The sequence below is a fragment of the Xenia sp. Carnegie-2017 genome, unplaced genomic scaffold (assembly GCF_021976095.1).
Source record: "Xenia sp. Carnegie-2017 unplaced genomic scaffold, XeniaSp_v1 HiC_scaffold_25, whole genome shotgun sequence".
In the NCBI taxonomy this organism is placed as follows: Eukaryota; Metazoa; Cnidaria; class Anthozoa; order Malacalcyonacea; family Xeniidae; genus Xenia; species Xenia sp. Carnegie-2017.
The window spans coordinates 2,991,454-3,010,483 of NW_025813488.1; the positions used below are offsets into that span (position 1 = coordinate 2,991,454).

Genomic DNA, 19,030 nt, shown 5'->3' on the forward strand with positions numbered 1-19,030 from the left:
CCAAGGATTTTATTGCGCTAAAGCAGGGGTCTCCAAACTTTACAGCCTTGAGGGCCACATGAACCTTCATTATGAAGCATTGAAATATAAATAAATTTCACGTTATCCTTCAGCTTTTTAAATTTCGCAATGTGCTTGAAACGGAAGTAGGAAGTTGGGACAAAAATTGACGTAAGCCACTCTTGAAAGTTGGCTTGCGTCATAACGTGAACTTTCTGCACAAAGTTTATTTTGTTTAATAATATTTTTTTTTTCTGTGGGTGTCTCCGCGGGCCGTAGTTTGGAGACCCCTGCGCTTAAGGATCGCTCTTGTTTATTTAATTTTTCAGTTTTAGTTCAGTTTGGTTTTAACGTTCTAATTTATGGACGAAATAATTTTAAAGTTTTGAAACAGTGTGACTATTTTATGTTTATATTGACAACGACGTGTCCCTAAAAACGGTACCAATGTGTTATTTTTGGGAAGCTAATATCAGGCTATAACGCTATAACGCTGAACATATTTTTTACATGTGTCAGTTTCTATTTCTTTTTGCAGGGGCTCCTACATGAGCAACTCATCGTCTTTGACAAAAAACCATTTGAAAATTTCAAATTTGACAATATTTCTTGGATAGCTTGTTCCGAATAGGTCGCAGACTTTCTTCATAAACTCCTTGACGGCTTTGTAGAACAATGTCAGATAAGAGCTATATAAAAAATCTTAAATTTAAATGCTACCACTAACTTTTAAGTGATATGTTGCTCAATTGCTCATCACTATTTGTCTTGTGCAAAGATGATCACGTCTGAAGAGCGAGACAACAAAAATTTTCATAATAGTTCACCACCCCCCCCCTTCTATCTCATACGAGAAAAGTCTTGCCAGCAAAACTTTGATGTTGTAAAGATCGAGTTCACTCTTTTTTTGACATTCACCATATTAAGTTGAACCATCACTATGGTAACCTTTACATTTCGTAGCTCCTATACAGGTAACCCAACATCTAACTCTTCCTCCTCGTGGACCGTGTCCAAGGCAGTTGACGTTGTTTTGGATCTGCTCGATCGACTTTCCTCCAGATCTCTCCAACGATCCTTGAACCACGGTAAAATATCGAAATACGAGAACGTGAAAGATCTTGAAATCCTCTGCTCCAGGAACAAATTCTGGAAATCTCTCAGTAGCATTTCCAAGAAATGACGTCTGGCAAACTGTCGTTCTTTCGCTGCTTCCATCTCTTCTTCCAATTTTCGTCTTTCTTCCAACATGATCAATCTATCGGCCTCGCGGCGTTCTTCCTCTTCTCGAATCTCGCGCTTTATTCTCTCCTGAAATAATTAATGTTGAAAAATTGATAGAATTCCAATGTAAAATTCAACAAAGGGAAGCCATGTAATTATCCAAGTTATTTGGAAGTACCTTTCAAAGCACCCTAATTACATGTTTGTAAAGTAGATCGTCCAGGTTAGTATAGTACTGAGAAGGACTGTTTTTGTTGTTATTGACTGACGTTTCGACAACCTTAGCGGTAGCCATCTTCAGAGTCAAATGAGGAGTAAACGTCAGGTTAGCCGTATTTGTTATCTGGTTCTTACTTCAAACAATAAAGATAAGAAATACGGCTAATCTGACGTTTACTCCTCATTTGACTCTGAAGATGACTACCGCTAAGGTTGTCGAAACGTCAGTCAACAACAACAAAAACAGTCCTAAGGACTATACCAACATGTAACGATACACCCGGGTACAAACCACTTATTTAAAGCACCCTAATTTTGGAAATAAATGCAAAATCAGTGCAATGCAGCTGTAAAATCAAATACAAAATAATGGATTGTACAGTTTCATACCAAGCGTTCCTCGTGAATTCAAAAGGCTGAGATGTTGTTTAAAAAACATACCTCTTCTAGACGACGATCCTCCATTAATCTTTCGCGTTCTTCTTCTTCGAGATGAGCAATTTTTTCTTCATATTCTCTCTTATTTTCCTCTTCAATCTCAGCTTCCACTCGTTCTCTCTCCCTTCTCAGTTCCTCTTCAAACTTCCTTTCTGCCATCAGTTGTTCTTTCTTTCGTTTCCATTCCTCCCGTGCGCGTCGTTGTCTTTCGATCATCAAACGTTCTTGCCTCGATCGTTCGTGTTGTTCAGCTTCCAAACGAGCACGTTCTCGTTCTTCGTTTTCCTTTTGTATCCTAACAAAACATATTTTTCATGATAAGATTACAGATTAGATTCCATCCTAACCTCACCAACCCTTGTCATCCTTATTTTCCCACTCATACCCTATTGGCAGAAACCGCAAGCAAACTTTAAAGCGGGACAGCAGGCTCAGCAATGGCATATTTTCAAACAAGAAGGTTCATTTTAAACGTTTAAACAAAGTTATTTCTAAAATTCATTCAAAGAAACTGTACTTGGAAGTGGATGAAGCTTAATTACAAGGAAATTAAACTTATTAAACATATTATTGAATAAGTGAAGGTAATACTGTTTTCTTTGTTTTTAAAAATACGACTGAAGAAGCTCTAAAAATAGCGTATAAGTGGTTTTGATACACACGGCAAAGCAATTCCGTGCGTTACAAAAATGTCGAGCGAAATAAGCAGTTTATATAACTTATTGTTAACGTAGGAAGGATAATATAAATAGGAGATTTATATTTCTCTCAAAGTGAAAGCAGAAAAGCGGAATTTTTTAGCTGGCAATACAACCACGTGCGTATACAAATCATTTGACTGCAACTTGCTTTTTTTGTCCAAACGTGTTTAAAATTTATCAAAATTCCTGTTCGAATTCGCTTTAAATCGTTAGCAAAAGCTACAGGTTATCGACAAATCCTTTAACTTGATATTAAAGTTGAGTTATTACGATTAAATCGCCACAGCGAGGAAATGTCGGTAAATATTTTACAAATTTCTAGTATCCATGAAAAAGAACCATTTTTTTTTCAACCAAAGTAAGCAACTTAAAGGAATAATGAAAGCCAGAGATCATTCGTTGGCATCATATAAATTTTTATTAGGTTATTTCAATACATCTTAATTTATATCCTTAAAAAGATGTCCAAAATCACTGTAAAAAGTGAACTTATTTCATGTATAAAAATGAGATGACAAACACACCTTCGTTCTTCCTCTCGCCTTTCCCTTTCTTCTTCGGCATCTTTACGTAGAACTTCTAGTCTTGCTTCTTCTTCCTGAGCACGCCTTTTGGCCTCCTCTCGTTCCCGTCTTTTCCTTTCGACTTCCGTCTTCTTCGTTCAGCAGCAGCTGCCCTTTGTTCAGCTCTCGCTTTTGCCCGACGCTGTTTCTCGGTGAGCACTATTTCTGGTGATCTTTCTCGTTCGCTTGTCTCTGTTTTCAAGCTCATGTCCGCGTTCTCTGCTTTAAAACCGTTCGTAATGACATTTTGCATCGTCACAGCTGCTTCTTTCTCACGTGGACAAGCTTTCATTTCACGTGATGAGGCACTTTGGGTTGGTGTTTGATCACGTGAGGAAACACTTTGGAGGCGGGATGAGTTTCCTTCAGAACGTATTGCGGGTTCTTCCTTTTGTGAATTTTTACTTCCACGACGTGATTGAGACTTTGCTGGAGATAGTCGTTTCTCTACCTCTCCAGTCTCTGAGTCAACTCGCACAGTTGGAGAACTGGAGTCTACTTTAATTTGATCTTCTGCTTTATACTCAACCTTATCTTGCACTTCAGGACTTTCATCTTTCTTTTGAATCGTTTTCTCGTTCACATCGGCATTTTGAGTCAAACCTTTTGGCGGTTTGGATTCCGGCACCAAACCAGCACGAAAAGGTGGTGTTTTGGGTGGCTCGTTTTGCGCATGCGCAACGTCCTGACTCTTTTTTCCCTTCTTAACTCGTTTCGCATTTCCAACTTTCTTCACTTTGCGTCCTTTGCGAGATTTCCCTTTTTTATGAGGTTTTTCTTTAACATCGACAGTCTCAGTGGTTTCTTCTACCACAAATGTTGTCTGTAACGATTCTTCATCTTCTCTCGAGTGTTCTTTCATTTCGTTTGCTTTGGTTGGGACGTCTTCATCATTGAATATACAATATAAAACACGGGAAGTGAAGCATTTGTTCTTTATGAACACAGAGATACCCAAACAAAGTGATATTTTATAAATATTCTTAAATTATATTCTTCGTACTCACCGGTATCCAAACTTGTTCTTTCTTCCTCGTTTACTTCGTCATCTTGAATTTCTTTTCAACTTGCATCGAATCTTGTTGATCGACAAGATTTCTTAAATCAACTGCGGCCACAGCTGAGCGTGTTCTTCCCTTTCCTTTCTTTGTGGTTTTTCTCAGTTCACCCAGAGGTCGAACAACTGTCGTAGCGGCTGATGTTACTCGTCTTTTTTCATCTACAAACCAAAGTTGAGTGATGAAAGGTTTCAACTTTACACTGAGCAAAGTGTGCTGTTTGTTTATACATGCTACACATGTTATCAAAAACGTCTTTAAGCGATTGAGTTTGCACTTCGTTATTGAATTGATACAGCACTTTAGTGAACGCTAGTCCATAACATTTAAAGCTCTTTAAAAAACAGCTTTCGAAGATATTGCAATTCTGCTGAAACGAGCAGCGAACGTCTTATAAACGCACTTCTGTATCGTATATTTCTAAACTTATTTGACTTTACATCGTTGGAGACAATCCATGCAGAAAATCCATCTAGGATTGTAAATATTTCAAGAAATACCTGGAATTTTAGGATCTAGGAGTCTTTGCATTCTTTCAAGAAGTAAATAAGTCGCGATTTTAGCATCGTCATCAAGTACACTGCCGGATTTTGGTCGTGCTAGTACTTCCGTGGCGACTACTCTTGTTTCCTCTTGAAAATTGCTCAAAGTAATATGAGGTGCATCATGGGATAACGTTGGTAGTTCTTGGTCAATACTGGATACTGTAGGCGGTTTTCCGTCGATTATTCCCTCTTCTTTATTTTGTGTGTTGGTGTTTGGTACACTAGAACCACATGTGGCACCTTGATCAACTAAATATTCTTCGTTGCTTTCATCCACAGTTTGTTTTGCAACGTCACGAACCGAAGAAGCATCCAAAGAACCATCGTTATTTCCGTCCCAATCTCTCACAACACCATCTCCGTCCACAGATTTACCTTCTTCACTCTGTTCAACGATATTACTTATAATATCAAAGTTAGAATTTGTCACTTCTTGCTTCATGTCATCATATCCAGTAACCGTTACAACACTATCTCTGCTGACAGATCCATCTCCTTCGCTGCGTTTAACGATACTTTCTCCATAATTTGTAACTTCTTGTTCGTTACCATCACAACTAATGGCTTGAAAACCATCAGTTGGACTTTTCAAGGATTCCATATCATTTGAATTTTGGCATATCAACTCGTCGTCGTTTGCGCTCAGCGTTTTAACCAAGGATTGTTCGGAGAGGGCTTTTGCACTCCCTAATGATCTTATCTCTTCATTCATTCTTCGTGAACGATTGCCAGTGTAATCAGCTGAAAGTTATGAGTATTTTATTTCATGTTCATGTACTTGCACGCAAATATTTTAAAGTCAAAAGAGTTATAAAATTTGTTAGAAAGCTTGCTATCATTGCAGTTACAGAATACTCCTTGCTTTGTGTTTCTTTTTGCGAATATTCCTTTAAATCCCAGACTGATTTAGCACGAAAATTGGTTTTCGTTATCTTAAGACACTTACCTTTAAAATTTACTTCCTCTATTTCACTATCAAAATCATTCGATGATGCAACGTCTAAATCCCTCACGACAATTGACAAACCTGAGCCACTTTCAGATGAACATGTTTTATTATATGAACCAGCAATAGCTTCATTGGTGTTACTTTGCTGTCGATTGTAAATAGGTGGCAGTGAAATTTGTGATTTCTTTGCACTAAGACTGGATTGTGGAGTGGAACTTTTGGATCTATTCCTTGAGTATCGTCTTGTATTGTCGTCTTCTATACTTCCTTCCCCCGTCGTCGGCTTAACAGAAAAAGTCGGACTCGATGACGAACTCTTTATGTACGATTGGTCTGTTTGAACAACTGTCGACGACTCAGATTTATTTCTCTTTGCCTTCATTGAAATATCCTTTTGACCATAGAGGGTTACATCCATCAAGAAATGCGTCAAAACCTCTTCCTTTTCTTTTGACGTCAAAGTTTCATAGTCACGTTTGAAGCCTGCTTCAGAGTCAACCTATCGAACCAAATACGACAAATGTTGCTTTTAAAAGCTCGAAGATGTTAGAATTCCACAGTATATGTGATTCGTAGATCATTTAACATGGGATTTTCAACGGAGTATATCGAGTTTCATTGGTATGTTGAGGCACCTTCAAATGCCATAAAGTTTATCAAACATTTTTTGTTTGAGCATTATTTCACAGAGCTGATTTTGATGATCTACTGTTCAAACTGGTATGTTTTGAATTTTAAAGAAAAAAAGCACAAGCTTACCTCGGCCAATCTTTCCGTAAGCGACTCGACAAACGTACCGGCCGTTCTATCTGACAATGAAAGTTGATCTTCTGTTGTTTCAACATTCATTGAGGGTTGTGATACCATTGACGCAGCACCAGTAGAGAAGGCATTGTTGTAAAATGTATATGAATCAAGCATCGAGTTTGATGGTGAAACCGGTGGTAGCGACATGGTTTTGTAAGGTGGAGGCCTGTTGTTTAACGAGTTACCATAATCGTCAGATATCGTCGATGCGAGAAAACTTTCATCGAGGACACTTAGGTTTTTCAACGAACCACTTTCCATGAGTTTCTTCAAGGATTCTTCGTCTAATATTTTGTGACTCAGATGGCTAAGATAACGTTTTGGGGAGTAGCCAGGCTGTAGGTCGCTACCATTTATTCTATGCCAAAGCTGTTCCAATAACAATGGATCACACTAAATCATGAAACATACTGATCAAATAAAAATGGCCATATGGTCACATGGGGATACCATAAGAATACTCAGAAGACAATATCATTTTAACGTGAGCTTCGTGAGAGGATATTTTATCAAAAACAAAGAAAATAAAAGTATGCATGAGGGACAGTTAAATATAAACTATTTCACCCCATTTTTCTTATATTCCATTATCAGTGTAATGAGATCTTTTAAAGTTTTTAGTCTGTCCTCCTTGCGTCGTCTCATCTTTGGTCTTTTCTTCATTCTCCTTGAACCGGGCAGGAAGCAAGATTCAGAGTATAGAAGCAATGCCCCACGCTTGGTCGTGTATGTTTTAGGTACATAAAGTGAATTCTTTGCCACCTCAGGCAGCTTGAGTTGATTTTCCTCTTTTGGTACTTTCCATTTGGCTCAATGAATTTTTCATAGAACTTTAGTGTTTGGTTTTCTCAATTGGAGGCAGAAAGTCGTAGCTTCCATTATTCTGGAATACAGAGAAGATGGGATCTTTGGTTATCATCAACAGTTACAACTATTTGCGAAAGTTTTCATTTACAAGATGCATAATGTATTACACAGGATAAATGAGGGTATGTGGTACTTTGAGGGGATTACAAGATCATCGGGAATGTACAGTGTCCCAAGGATCAGCTCTAGATAAAATCTTGATACCTGCCACCTTAAACCAGTGATATGTGGTACTTAAAGGGATTTATAAGATCATCAAGAATGAATGGTGTCTAAATCCCCAGATAAAATCTTGATACCACCCGCCTTAAACCAGTGATATGTGGTACTTAAATGGGATCACTAAATTGTCAAAAAATAATGGTGGTGTTCAAAGGATTAGCTCTTGATAAAAACTTGCTGACACCTGCCTTAACCAGTTATGTTTCACATTGAGATCTCAAGAAATTCATGAAACTCCCAAGGTATATTTTGTTGTATGTAATGCTCGATTCAGCACCACCAACCCCCCCCCCAACTATTCCCATCTGTCTAGTTATGAAACATCATTCTACTGTCTAAGCATCATCGTAATTGGTTATCACTCAGGAACAAGGCACGAGACTACACTGTAAATGTTTAAATATCGATTAAACATGTTAAACGTGTAAAAATAAAAAAGATTGAACAATCTCATCACTTGAAAATTGTTCATGGCGATGAACGCATAGTTAATTGCTCAACTACAACTGATAATATCAACACTCACCGTTCTAATTGCTGAATCTGGCTTTTCCAACTTAGCGACGCCTTCCCAAGTTCCATATCCACGAGTTAAATACGAAAACATCTTCAATACTCGAAGACAACTTTCTATTCCCGCATTTTATTGTCGTACAGATCAAGCGATCGTTGTCAGGCCATACGATGCTGCTGTTGCTAACCACAAAATCTCAAGATCAATATACAGAGCTAATTTATGCGATTATGCGTAATTTGCAAATTGTAGTACGATATTTAATACCATTGTTGACATATGCTCAGGCGCAGCCATTTGTCGAGTTGCAAAGAAAGATATATGACTCGTTCATTTGAAATCATCTCGAACTATATAGCATGCATTCTCTTTCAAATCATGTGGCTCTTACGTCGTACGTAAGGTAGCCAGTGCACATACTTTCGCATAAAGGTACTTTTCTGCAATTTCGGTTAGCGCTTTAAAGGAAATACTCTCACGCTTGCGAAAAAATTTAATTCATCAATTTAATAAATATATCTATCTGAGATATTAATAATGTTTCCCTTCACTGGATTACATTTTAAATGAAGTTTTGTGTTAAACAAAATGAAACACAATGTGTCTTTGACTTCGTAAATATCTGTGATAATTTCATCGTAGCTAACCATAGTCCGGTTTTAGTTCTCGACCATTGAAACTCTCACCTGTTCGGCTAAACAAAAATCGTCAAAATCAGTTTCCCTCGAAAATCTGATGGGGTTCGATTATAGACTTGTAATGATAAAGGTTGCTGATTTTCTTTGGTACTTTTAACCAACAATATCAAATCTTCCTATAAATTATGGGTATTTACTGATTCTTAGAGAAAGATACCCATACGAAGAAAAAATCTACCATTTTTGTAGGACACTTTTCAATGGTAGAAGTCGCTAAAAACATCTAGATCTAGCTACTTGATACACATCGTTGAATAAACTGGGAAATGGTTTAGAAAATTTTTACCAAAATGGATATCCGACTGAAGTCAAACAAGAAATATGTTTCAAGAAATTCTTACTGGAAGTCGATCTATCTCTCCGAGATCATTTCAATTTCAGGAATTGTAAATATTGAGAATCCTAGAAAAACGTAACAGATATCACAAATCGTATTATCGGAAAGTAACTTTGAAATGTTGAAAGTTCAAATGTTTTCGTCGTTGCCAAATCCTTTTATCCGTACCGCATGCAGTCTTAAAGTTTTACTTACTTCCAGGGAGATTAAACACAGCTCGTGGAAGATCTTGAAAATACGGATGTTTCAAAGCGTCCTCAGCAGATACCCTCCTTTTCGGTTCAAACTATTTATGCAAGTGAATTAAAACTTGTGATGTACGTAAATACCCACGGAAATATGTGGGGGAGGGGAGGGGGGTGCGTTCAGAAAGTTTTGCACTGATTTTTGCTCTTATTTTTGCCGTTGCAAATCGTTGTTGAAAATCATCCCGTACATCTTCAGCTTTTGCAGTAAAAAATATCGATCAGAAATGAAGTATACTCGCTAACTTACTCGAAGAAAACGTCGAATTAAGTCTTGTCCAACTGTGTCACTCTTAAATCTAAACACAACAAAATGATTCTCAAGATGTTGAGTGGAAGTAAAACTTCGTTAAAACGTAGCCCTTTAACGGTTGTTGGTCATTGTCACACACCAAAAGTCTGAGTGGTTTTGCCAAAAGCTGTCATGTAGTGATGATGCTTAAATTATTATTACTGCAGAGGAAGGTTACAGTATGAACGACCTCGTGATGATTTGGAGAATTTTCGATGGAAAAGTCCATAATGTTTGTAGATGTAGATCGTCCAGGTTAGTATAGTCCTGAGAAGGAATGTTGTGTTGTTGTTGACTGACGTTTCGACAACCTTAGCGGTAGTCATCTTCAGAGTCAAAAAGTCCATGTTGTCAAAAACCTTGTTTGGGATCACAAGATGGTTACAATTTAGAGGATATTCACTTTTTTACTTTCCTATTAAGAGGTGTTCCTACTTACTCTGGTATGACCGTGCTCAATCGTTTCCCGTTATGTTTTCTCCAATTATCTGTAAATGTGAGCAGAGATAGAAAGTTAATGAATACATTGAATACATATAGAATACATGTATACATATTCATACATACATACATACATACATACATTCATACATTCATACATAATACAATATGTATACATACATGTATACATATTGTATGTATACATGTATGTATACATATTCATATCCAAGATATTGAATACATTTTCATTGTCATATGTATGGTATATTTGCGAAAACAAACGTTTGCAAGAATTCATTAACGTTAACACTTACCCAGCAGTTTTAAAATTAAACTGTGTGTAAGATATGTTTCATCTCAAAAATCTTTAATTATAGCTTTGCCATGCAATCTTTGATCAGAGATTTGTGGTGCAACCTACCTAAGCTTAATCTCTGAAGTATTTGATCAGAGATTTGTGGTGCAACTTACCTAAGCTTAATCTCTGAAGTATTTGATCAGAGATTTGTGGTGCAACCTACCTAAGCTCAATCTCTGAAGTATTTGATCAGAGATTTGTGGTGCAACCTACCTAAGCTTAATCTCTGAAGTATTTGATCAGAGATTTGTGGTGCAACCTACCTAAGCTCAATCTCTGAAGTATTTGATCAGAGATTTGTGGTGCAACCTACCTAAGCTCAATCTCTGAAGTATTTGATCAGAGATTTGTGGTGCAACCTACCTAAGCTTAATCTCTGAAGTATTTGATCAGAGATTTGTGGTGCAACCTACCTAAGCTCAATCTCTGAAGTAGTTGATCAGAGATTTGTGGTGCAACCTACCTAAGCTCAATCTCTGAAGTATTTGATCAGAGATTTGTGGTGCAACCTACCTAAGCTTAATCTCTGAAGTATTTGATCAGAGATTTGTGGTGCAACCTACCTAAGCTCAATCTCTGAAGTAGTTGATCAGAGATTTGTGGTGCAACCTACCTAATTTGTTATATTCGGGATAGTTGATAACCTCAGGCCACGTTTCTTTGGTTGGTGAGCCCATTAATTGCCAGATTTTATTTAATTGATCCTCTGGTCCTTTTTGGCCTTGAAACATTGCACGACCGCTTAACATTTCGCCAAATATACACCCAACACCCCTAGTAACAAATACTTAAACTTGACTGCACTATTTATCCTTGGTTTGTATACGCAGTAATATAATTCCTAGGAATATATAGGAATCATATTAGTATGTTCTCTGATGATGGCTTTGTATACGTAGATTTTCGTTAAAGAAAATAACAGAAACTCTTGTGAGGCAGAATTTATAAAAGGGACGTTTTTATAGAATTTCATGTTTGACTCCTGAAATGTAGAACATCATAAATTTGCAAGGATAAAGTTGTGGAAACGTTTCCACTTTTCCAGTAATTGCTCGCAACAAGGTAGCTGGATGCATATTTTAATCAATAGTGCAGTACACGCGTTGTCAATGTGTCAAACTGGGTACAATGATGGATACAGCTTATTTCTTACCACATATCAAGAGACGTCGTGTAGTCCTTTGATCCCAGCAATACATCCGGGGGTCTATACCTGTAAAGGAACGTGGTCTTTGAGATCATAGGCAGCATTGAGCAATTCATGCTGATAGTTATTGTTATTTCAATCCTTAAAAACTCAACTGAATGTAAGATGTACTTATGAAAAAGGATAGTTGGTTAATATGGGGTGAATATGAGAAGAATATTTTTGTAAGAAATTATCAATAACTCATCCTATACGTACCATAATGTCACAACTTCGTTTGAATAAGTATGACTTGGAACCGACTTTTCTCTTGCTAAACCTTAAGGGGGGATTAATGAGCAAAAGATAGTGTATGAATCAATGACTTAGAACTCAGTCTACTAGATATCGGACTCCGCCAAACTTATATAGTTACGAGCGAGGCAAGCCGCCATCTTATCTGCTTTTCCTCAATTGATATACAGTTGCAAAATGGATTTATTTTTAAAATGTTTGATAGGATTGGTACTTTAAACCTTCTTTTAGCTTATTTTTCATTTTGAGTTTTGCTTTTTGCCACCTTTCATGATGGCGTCCTTGCCTCACTTTGACACAGTAGTTAGACATCTAGAGGACTGGGTTCTAAATCATTGGTATGAATGTGTAAAAATTGACGCCGAGTTATTTAAAATAGATCATGATTAATTAACATTATCCAGTATTACTTGAGTGCTCACCGAAATCAGCCAGTTTTAGTTCACCATTTTCATTAAGGAGCAAATTTTGTGGCTTTATATCTCTGTTGAAATAAAACGTTCGATTCTTTATCCATAAACCGATAAATTAAACAATACGCGGAAGGAACGATGCTCCCAAAAGTATTGTCTTGTAAACTTTATGAAAACTCAAATCTTTAGTTTAAAAACTACGCAATGCGGAGTATTTTTTCAATAAAAATGTCAAAACTTATAAAACTCATGAACTGAAGAATGAAATTCAGGCAAAATTGAAAACGAGAATGTTATGTTATGGAAACTAGTTCGGTATGTAATGAATTACTATGACATGACGTAATGAATTACCATGACATGACGTAATGAGCTACCATGGCATGACGTAATAAAAAATATGACAATGAAGGAAAATAAGGCAAATACAATGTTAAAAAATATTCGTCTTACCGATGAAGAATTCTTTTATCGTGACAGTAATTTAAACCACGAAGCAGCTGAATCAAAAACAACTAGAGAAAAGTTGACGGAGTGGATGGTAAAAAGAAAGCCACAACGAGCATGTAATTATGTTGAAATACCTTTAATTCAAACGGATTATGAAATCATAACAAGATAAACATTTATACCTTAACATTATATGGATGAAGTCCACCCGGGTGCTTTTCTAAGTATCGGTTTAAGTCTGTATCCTAAAGCCACGATAAAGGATAAGGAGGATTGGAGGAGGCGAATAAGTAAACGCCCGAGTGGATTAAAAGTAGTGAATTAAGGATAGGAGATTAAGGAAACGTGATTAACTTTGATTGAAAAATGATATGACGATCACGAGAAAAACTCGCTATACATGCGCAATACGATGCAAAAAGAAGATTGCAGAAACCATTTGTACTTGCTGGGCATGCGTATTGGCTAGTTTCAGAGAAGAATTTCATAAAAACTTTTCGAGAAATCCACCTTATGTGCGCAATCACTTACCAAGTATTCAAAAACGAACATGAGTGTTTCTTTGGTGTGAACAATATCGTGAAGTTTAACAACGTTCGCATGCTTTAATTCCTGAAGCAACGAGGCTATTCAAAAATAAAACGAACATGAGTGTTTCTTTGGTGTGAACGATATCGTGTAGTTTAACAACGTTCGCATGCTTTAATTCCTGAAGCAACGAGGCTATTCAAAAATAAAACGAACATGAGTGTTTCTTTGGTGTGAACGATATCGTGAAGTTTAACAACGTTCGCATGCTTTAATTCCTGAAGCAACGAGGCTATTCAAAAATAAAACGAACATGAGTGTTTCTTTGGTGTGAACAATATCGTGAAGTTTAACAACGTTCGCATGCTTTAATTCCTGAAGCAGCGAGGCTATTCAAAAATAATACATCCATATTTTTCAACGAAATCATCAATGCTTGCTATATAACAGTTGGAAAGGGGTTTTTAGAATATGATTGTGAAATGGTTAACTTAACATTCGTTTGCCCTGATAATATTAATTTTCTCTTCATTTTGCGTTCATCTCTTTATCTTTTTTAAAGTTTTTTTTTCAATCTGTGCTGATGGCATTTGTGAAAGCTCATCAAAGAAAATCTTTTTCCAAAATCTCAGTCAGATTTCTAGTTTTTTCTATATACTTATGTGAGTAAAACTATAGACACACGGACATATGAGTCTTTTCTATTTACATACCTTCACGTATCGCTGTGAAAGGTGCACCTTCATCTAGTTGTAGACGGATCTCTTTTAAAGCTACAGTCTGATTGGTTATGCTAGAAAAGAAAGATACAGTCAGATTGGTTATGCTAGAAAAGAAAGATACAGTCTGATTGGTTATGCTAGAAAAGAAAGATACAGTCTGATTGGTTATGCTAGAAAAGAAAGATACAGTCTGATTGGTTGTGTTAAAGAAGATAGAGACAGTCTGATTGGTTATGTTGGAGAAGAAAGATACCGTCTGATTGGTTATGCTGGAGAAGAAAGATACAGTCCGATTGGTTGTGTTGGAGAAGAAAGATACCGTCTGATTGGTTATGCTGGAGAAGAAAGATACAGTCTGATTGGTTGTGTTAAAGAAGATAGAGACAGTCTGATTGGTTATGTTGGGGAAGAAAGATACCGTCTATTAGTTATGTTAGAAAAGAAAGATACAGTCTGCTTGGTTATGATAGAAAAGAAAGATACAGTCTGATTGGTTATGTTAGAAAAGAAAGATACAATCTGATTAGTTATGTTAGAAAAGAAAAATACCGTCTATTGGTTATTCAAGAGAACAAAGATTATATTTTCTGTCCAGCAAAAGCTGGTATGACGCAAAACAGCTCACGCAATTAACCATTCAGCCACCCGCCCCGTCCCTAAACAAGCTAACCCGCTACCATACCGCTGCACACGCAACTACACACATGCATATATTGAAGACAAGTTAGACCTAGTGATGATTTGTACCATTGACGCGATAGAGAAAGCAAGCTCCCCTAATTCATATTGTTACATCTCACTTGCTTGTTCCTTTAAAAACGCTTGCGTATGATCCTTCTCCAAGAAGTTCTAGCTTTTCATAGTGATTCATCTTACCAAAAGGTGACTCAGGCTGAAAATACATAAAGCATGGATTATGTCAATCGTCATTAAAATAGCTTCACATTGATCATTGGGCAATGAATGTATTGACTACAAAATATTTACAGTTACTGTCAATGGTGTTTTTGTGTTGTAATGTTTATGATTGAAATAGCTGAAAAGGAGTAAAGTTCTGTTCTACTAAAAAATACACGGACTAAAAGTTGATTGATAAAGGTGACATACATGTACTTGTGTTGTTCTCAGGGGTGAAAATTTACTTTTACTTACAGGACTGGTAAAAGACACTGATCTAGATCGTGGCCTTGGATCGTCTTCTGCATTTTCTGAGTACGTCCTTCGTAGGCGTTGTCTTGTTCTCACAGGTAGGATTTCTTGTTGTGGAGCATGAAGGTATGTTGTGTCCGACAGAACACGTCGTACTGTCGTTTTTTTTATATCAATAGTTGTTTCTGTTTGGTCTGGTAGTGGCACTTTGTCCATGTGATCATCCTGGGGGATAATAATACCTACATATAGTCTATGTGATCATCCTGGGGGATGATGATAACTACATATAGTCTATGTGATCATCCTGGAGGATGATGATAACTACATATAGTCTATGTGATCATCCTGGAGGATGATGATAACTACATATAGTCTATGTGATCATCCTGGAGGATGATAACTACACATAGTCTATGTGATCATCCTGGAGGATGATGATAACTACATATAGTCTATGTGATCATCCTGGAGGATGATAACTACACATAGTCTATGTGATCATCCTGGAGGATGATGATAACAACATATAGTCTATGTGATCATCCTGGAGGATGATGAAAACTACATATAGTCTATGTGATCATCCTGGGGGGATGATGATAACTACATATAGTCTATGTGATCATCCTGGAGGATGATGATAACTACACATAGTCTATGTGATCATCCTGGAGGATGATTATAACTACATATACTAAAGTCATTAGAATTATTCGAGAACAGTCTCTTCATGAGCGACAACAAGAAAGCTTATTACTAACAACGTCCAACCGCAGTTCAGTGGATTACCATAATTTTATACGCGCGTCGAAAGGACTTGAACAAAAAAAAGTGCCCAATGATCTTTTTCGAAATCCGAAAGGTGGGCGTTATAACTTATGGGCAACAACAGCCCACGCGATAATACTCATAGCGGTGTTAATGCACGTCTACGTTGGATCAAACCATATCAAAGAATATCTTTGTATTTTACTATCAACAAATTTTTTAGTCAAAAATATTACTGTCTTACGTTTGTAATTATAACAGAACAAAATGCCTGTAATTATATCATAGAACTGATATTACACTTGTAATTGAGCGCTACATGCATAATTTATTTCTAATACACACGGTATTTACATTAGAATTTTAATATCATTCTTGAAACAACAAAGCATTCTACTATAGGACCAAAATAAACATCCGTACGATTTTCGTTGGATGAATTATCAAGCTGACTTTTGTCAACGTAATCGTTAAAGGTAATAGTTAAGAAAAAACACACCACACTTACTTGAGCGTTTTCTTCTTTTGCAAGAGATATTGGTAAAGCTATATTGAAAGCATTTTGAAAATATCCTGTCATTTATGCATCACTTAAGCTGATTCCACAAAGTGAAACTTGATAATACATTAAAAAACATCTATAAATACTCGCTGTAATAGCGGTGCAATTATAAAAAAACAACAAGAATTTCTTACATAGACGTAATCCTTGCGATACTCTTTTTCTGAGCTTTTTGATTTTGGAATCTGTTCGTTTGTTCACGGAGTCGTCCGATGTCCCTTCAATGTAACAAGAACTGTATAGCATCAACATTAAGGTTTAAGGTTATTGATTCACTAGCATACACTAAGTACCCCTCCTACTCCTAAAACCCACGCTAAATTATTATATTTGCCATTAGGCTATAAACAGCACTTGAATATTTGAACTACCCTGTTTGTTGACATCACTGTCAAAGACATTTATTTCATCATGTACGGCAGGCTGATGGGAGCTATCATAGGAGAATGCCATCCACTCTTTTACACGTCCGAACGTTCTCACAGCTTTAAGAACATTTCATTTAGTCTTTCATACTACCCAGCGCTTCTTCGGTGGCAAGAACGGAAAGTGTGCTTATCAGAGTATTTTCCTCTGGAAAGTTGCTAAGCTATACCGATGCACATGATACGAAACCAGATGATTCGATTGCAGTATGCTCAATGAGAAGAAATGATTTTCATTCGCTTATGAATGAGCGCTAGACAAAAATTTGACAAATTGTTTCTTATCACGAGAGTTATTCGGAAATAACGTGTGCGTACTTAGTCCATCGTTTCCGCCATTTTTGAACATTGTTTGACTTTGACCTGTATGTGTGTGCTGTTGAACGCCGAGTGATCAGTAGTTAATTCTTAAATCATTTACATAAATTTGTTGTGGGACATATGTTTTTGCTCAAAGAGAAGATACAAAATGAAAATCAGACAGGTCTTTACTTTTCTGTGATACACTTAGAGTTTGTGTTGAAATAAAACAGTTGAAATCGATAGAGAATCAAATGACCTAAAGTTCTTGCAAATGTCTCGCAGATTTCTTGTGAGGATTATCAGGATAATATGTTGATACGCGGGTATAATCTCATATTATCAAAATAAGTCTTATGTTTGTCACAAGCCAGCCACATATCAATGAAAAGCGTAAGAAAGTTCATCGTGGTTTTAGCGAATGTTATTGAGAAAATATCTTGTGATAATGTAAGTAGTTAGGTTTCCACGAAGAATGTGATTTGAACGTAATGTAAAAGAGTTCTGATTCTAAGATAAACTTGCCTCTATATACAAGTTTCCATGAAGAATTTTAATGAATAGTTTATAAAGCAGTAAGTTCAATATTTTGAAGACCATTCCACTTAAAAGCTTGATAAAGAGGATCACGTCTGACGTCTTTAATAAAAAAGCACGACAATTATAATGTCTATGATCTGCTTTCAATGAAATATTTTAAAAATGTACCATAATTCTGGCAAGATGATGATTGTTTAAGTCGGTGTTATATTTGTTATGGCAATTGCACAACTTATACTTGGGTTATCTCAAAAACGTAATAAGTTTTCAGGTTTATAAGAAATAAATATGGCATAAGCCTTTCGTAATTCATACCTTTTCGCTGCTGATGTTTTATTTCGTTCGCCTCGTTGCTTACTTCCATAAAGAGAAACGAGTTTATCTGGTAAAACTTCTGATAGTATGTCATTGCAAAGGTCTTGTAAATTATCGTGTTTAAGTGCAGTTTCCGCTCGATGTAGAAAGTTTCCATATCTAGTCGACGACTGCAATATATAATGGCCATAAAAGCCGATATTTTTGTCAGCTCAGTTTGTTCATTAGCTGCTGTAATTTTGTTGACCAGAAATTACATATTTCATACAACCAATGCACGCTTCACAGTTTTGTTCGGTTTTTTAAAGTTCACTCTTCTAATTTCACAGTTTCTCACATCTTACTGCTGTTACAGGTAAAAGCTTTATAATTTTTAACTTTCTCCTTTTATGTGTTGTTGTGTTCAATTCTCTTGTTCGTCTCCTTTCCTCGGCTGGCGATAAACGGATGAGCCCTGAAAAAGCCATTGATTGATTTCCGTTCGTGGATTCTCAGACAAATTATGAGAAAGGCATAGCATTTCACATTCGTTAATTTGAGCAAGTACGTGCAAAACGTTGGGGGTTTGAACATAACCGTCTTCACAGCGTTTTCTATTTTCCACTTCTACTTCCTTTTCCAATTTCCTTCCTAACCTTGTGTAAAATGAATTTCCATAAGGCTCAGGTGAAAAATATCATAAAATCAACAATGCATGAATTCAAGTAATTTTTAAGGAAATCAGATCTTCGGATAAATTACTAACAAATAAACACGATTTTCCGAAAACGCCTTGTAACATGAGAACGATGGAGTGATTTTAGCCACGATGTCAATTATTGTAACATTTTTCCGACGTCTTGAGCCACACCTAACGCAACCATTAACTAAAAAACATAGTCTTGCTGGTATTGTTTACACTGGAAAAGTACAGTCCATGTACATTGTAATTTTAAC

At 36.5% G+C, this 19,030-nt stretch overlaps 3 protein-coding genes across 5 annotated transcripts; all 3 read right to left on the minus strand.

The window, feature by feature from the left end:
• Nucleotides 1-335: 335 nt before the first annotated feature.
• LOC124453460 (calponin homology domain-containing protein DDB_G0272472-like) lies at nucleotides 336-8,353 on the minus strand. The gene is given in 11 exon segments (XM_047004275.1): nucleotides 336-1,311; nucleotides 1,885-2,176; nucleotides 3,107-3,233; nucleotides 3,236-4,079; nucleotides 4,213-4,436; nucleotides 4,704-5,489; nucleotides 5,695-6,196; nucleotides 6,457-6,897; nucleotides 7,072-7,313; nucleotides 7,576-7,582; nucleotides 8,120-8,353. Coding segments are annotated over 11 exon segments (3,891 nt in total). The 5' UTR covers nucleotides 8,201-8,353; the 3' UTR covers nucleotides 336-966.
• A 229-nt stretch (nucleotides 8,354-8,582) lies between these two features.
• Nucleotides 8,583-13,411, minus strand: LOC124453647 (cyclin-dependent kinase 14-like). The gene is made up of 12 exons (XM_047004451.1): nucleotides 13,314-13,411; nucleotides 12,965-13,027; nucleotides 12,786-12,847; nucleotides 12,342-12,403; nucleotides 11,884-11,944; nucleotides 11,632-11,691; nucleotides 11,092-11,252; nucleotides 10,119-10,167; nucleotides 9,638-9,686; nucleotides 9,338-9,428; nucleotides 9,147-9,207; nucleotides 8,583-8,801 (listed from the first exon to the last, which is right to left on the minus strand). The coding sequence occupies exons 1-11, from the start codon at nucleotides 13,332-13,334 to the stop codon at nucleotides 9,158-9,160; spliced, it is 729 nt and encodes a 242-aa protein (XP_046860407.1). The 5' UTR covers nucleotides 13,335-13,411; the 3' UTR covers nucleotides 8,583-8,801; nucleotides 9,147-9,157.
• Nucleotide 13,412: 1 nt separating this feature from the next.
• LOC124453646 (cyclin-dependent kinase 14-like) lies at nucleotides 13,413-18,801 on the minus strand. 3 transcript variants are annotated; one of them, XM_047004450.1, is made up of 7 exons: nucleotides 18,095-18,792; nucleotides 16,649-16,732; nucleotides 16,461-16,498; nucleotides 15,185-15,406; nucleotides 14,833-14,924; nucleotides 14,024-14,103; nucleotides 13,413-13,602 (listed from the first exon to the last, which is right to left on the minus strand). In XM_047004450.1, exons 1-7 carry the CDS (start codon nucleotides 18,282-18,284, stop codon nucleotides 13,466-13,468), a joined length of 843 nt encoding a protein of 280 aa, XP_046860406.1. In that variant the 5' UTR covers nucleotides 18,285-18,792; the 3' UTR covers nucleotides 13,413-13,465. The 3 variants fall into 3 exon arrangements, with proteins under 3 accessions (XP_046860406.1, XP_046860403.1, XP_046860404.1); XM_047004447.1 differs by having other exon boundaries at nucleotides 13,447-13,602; nucleotides 14,024-14,367; nucleotides 18,095-18,801; XM_047004448.1 differs by lacking the exon at nucleotides 18,095-18,792 and adding an exon at nucleotides 16,886-17,462 and having other exon boundaries at nucleotides 13,447-13,602; nucleotides 14,024-14,367.
• Nucleotides 18,802-19,030: the final 229 nt, after the last annotated feature.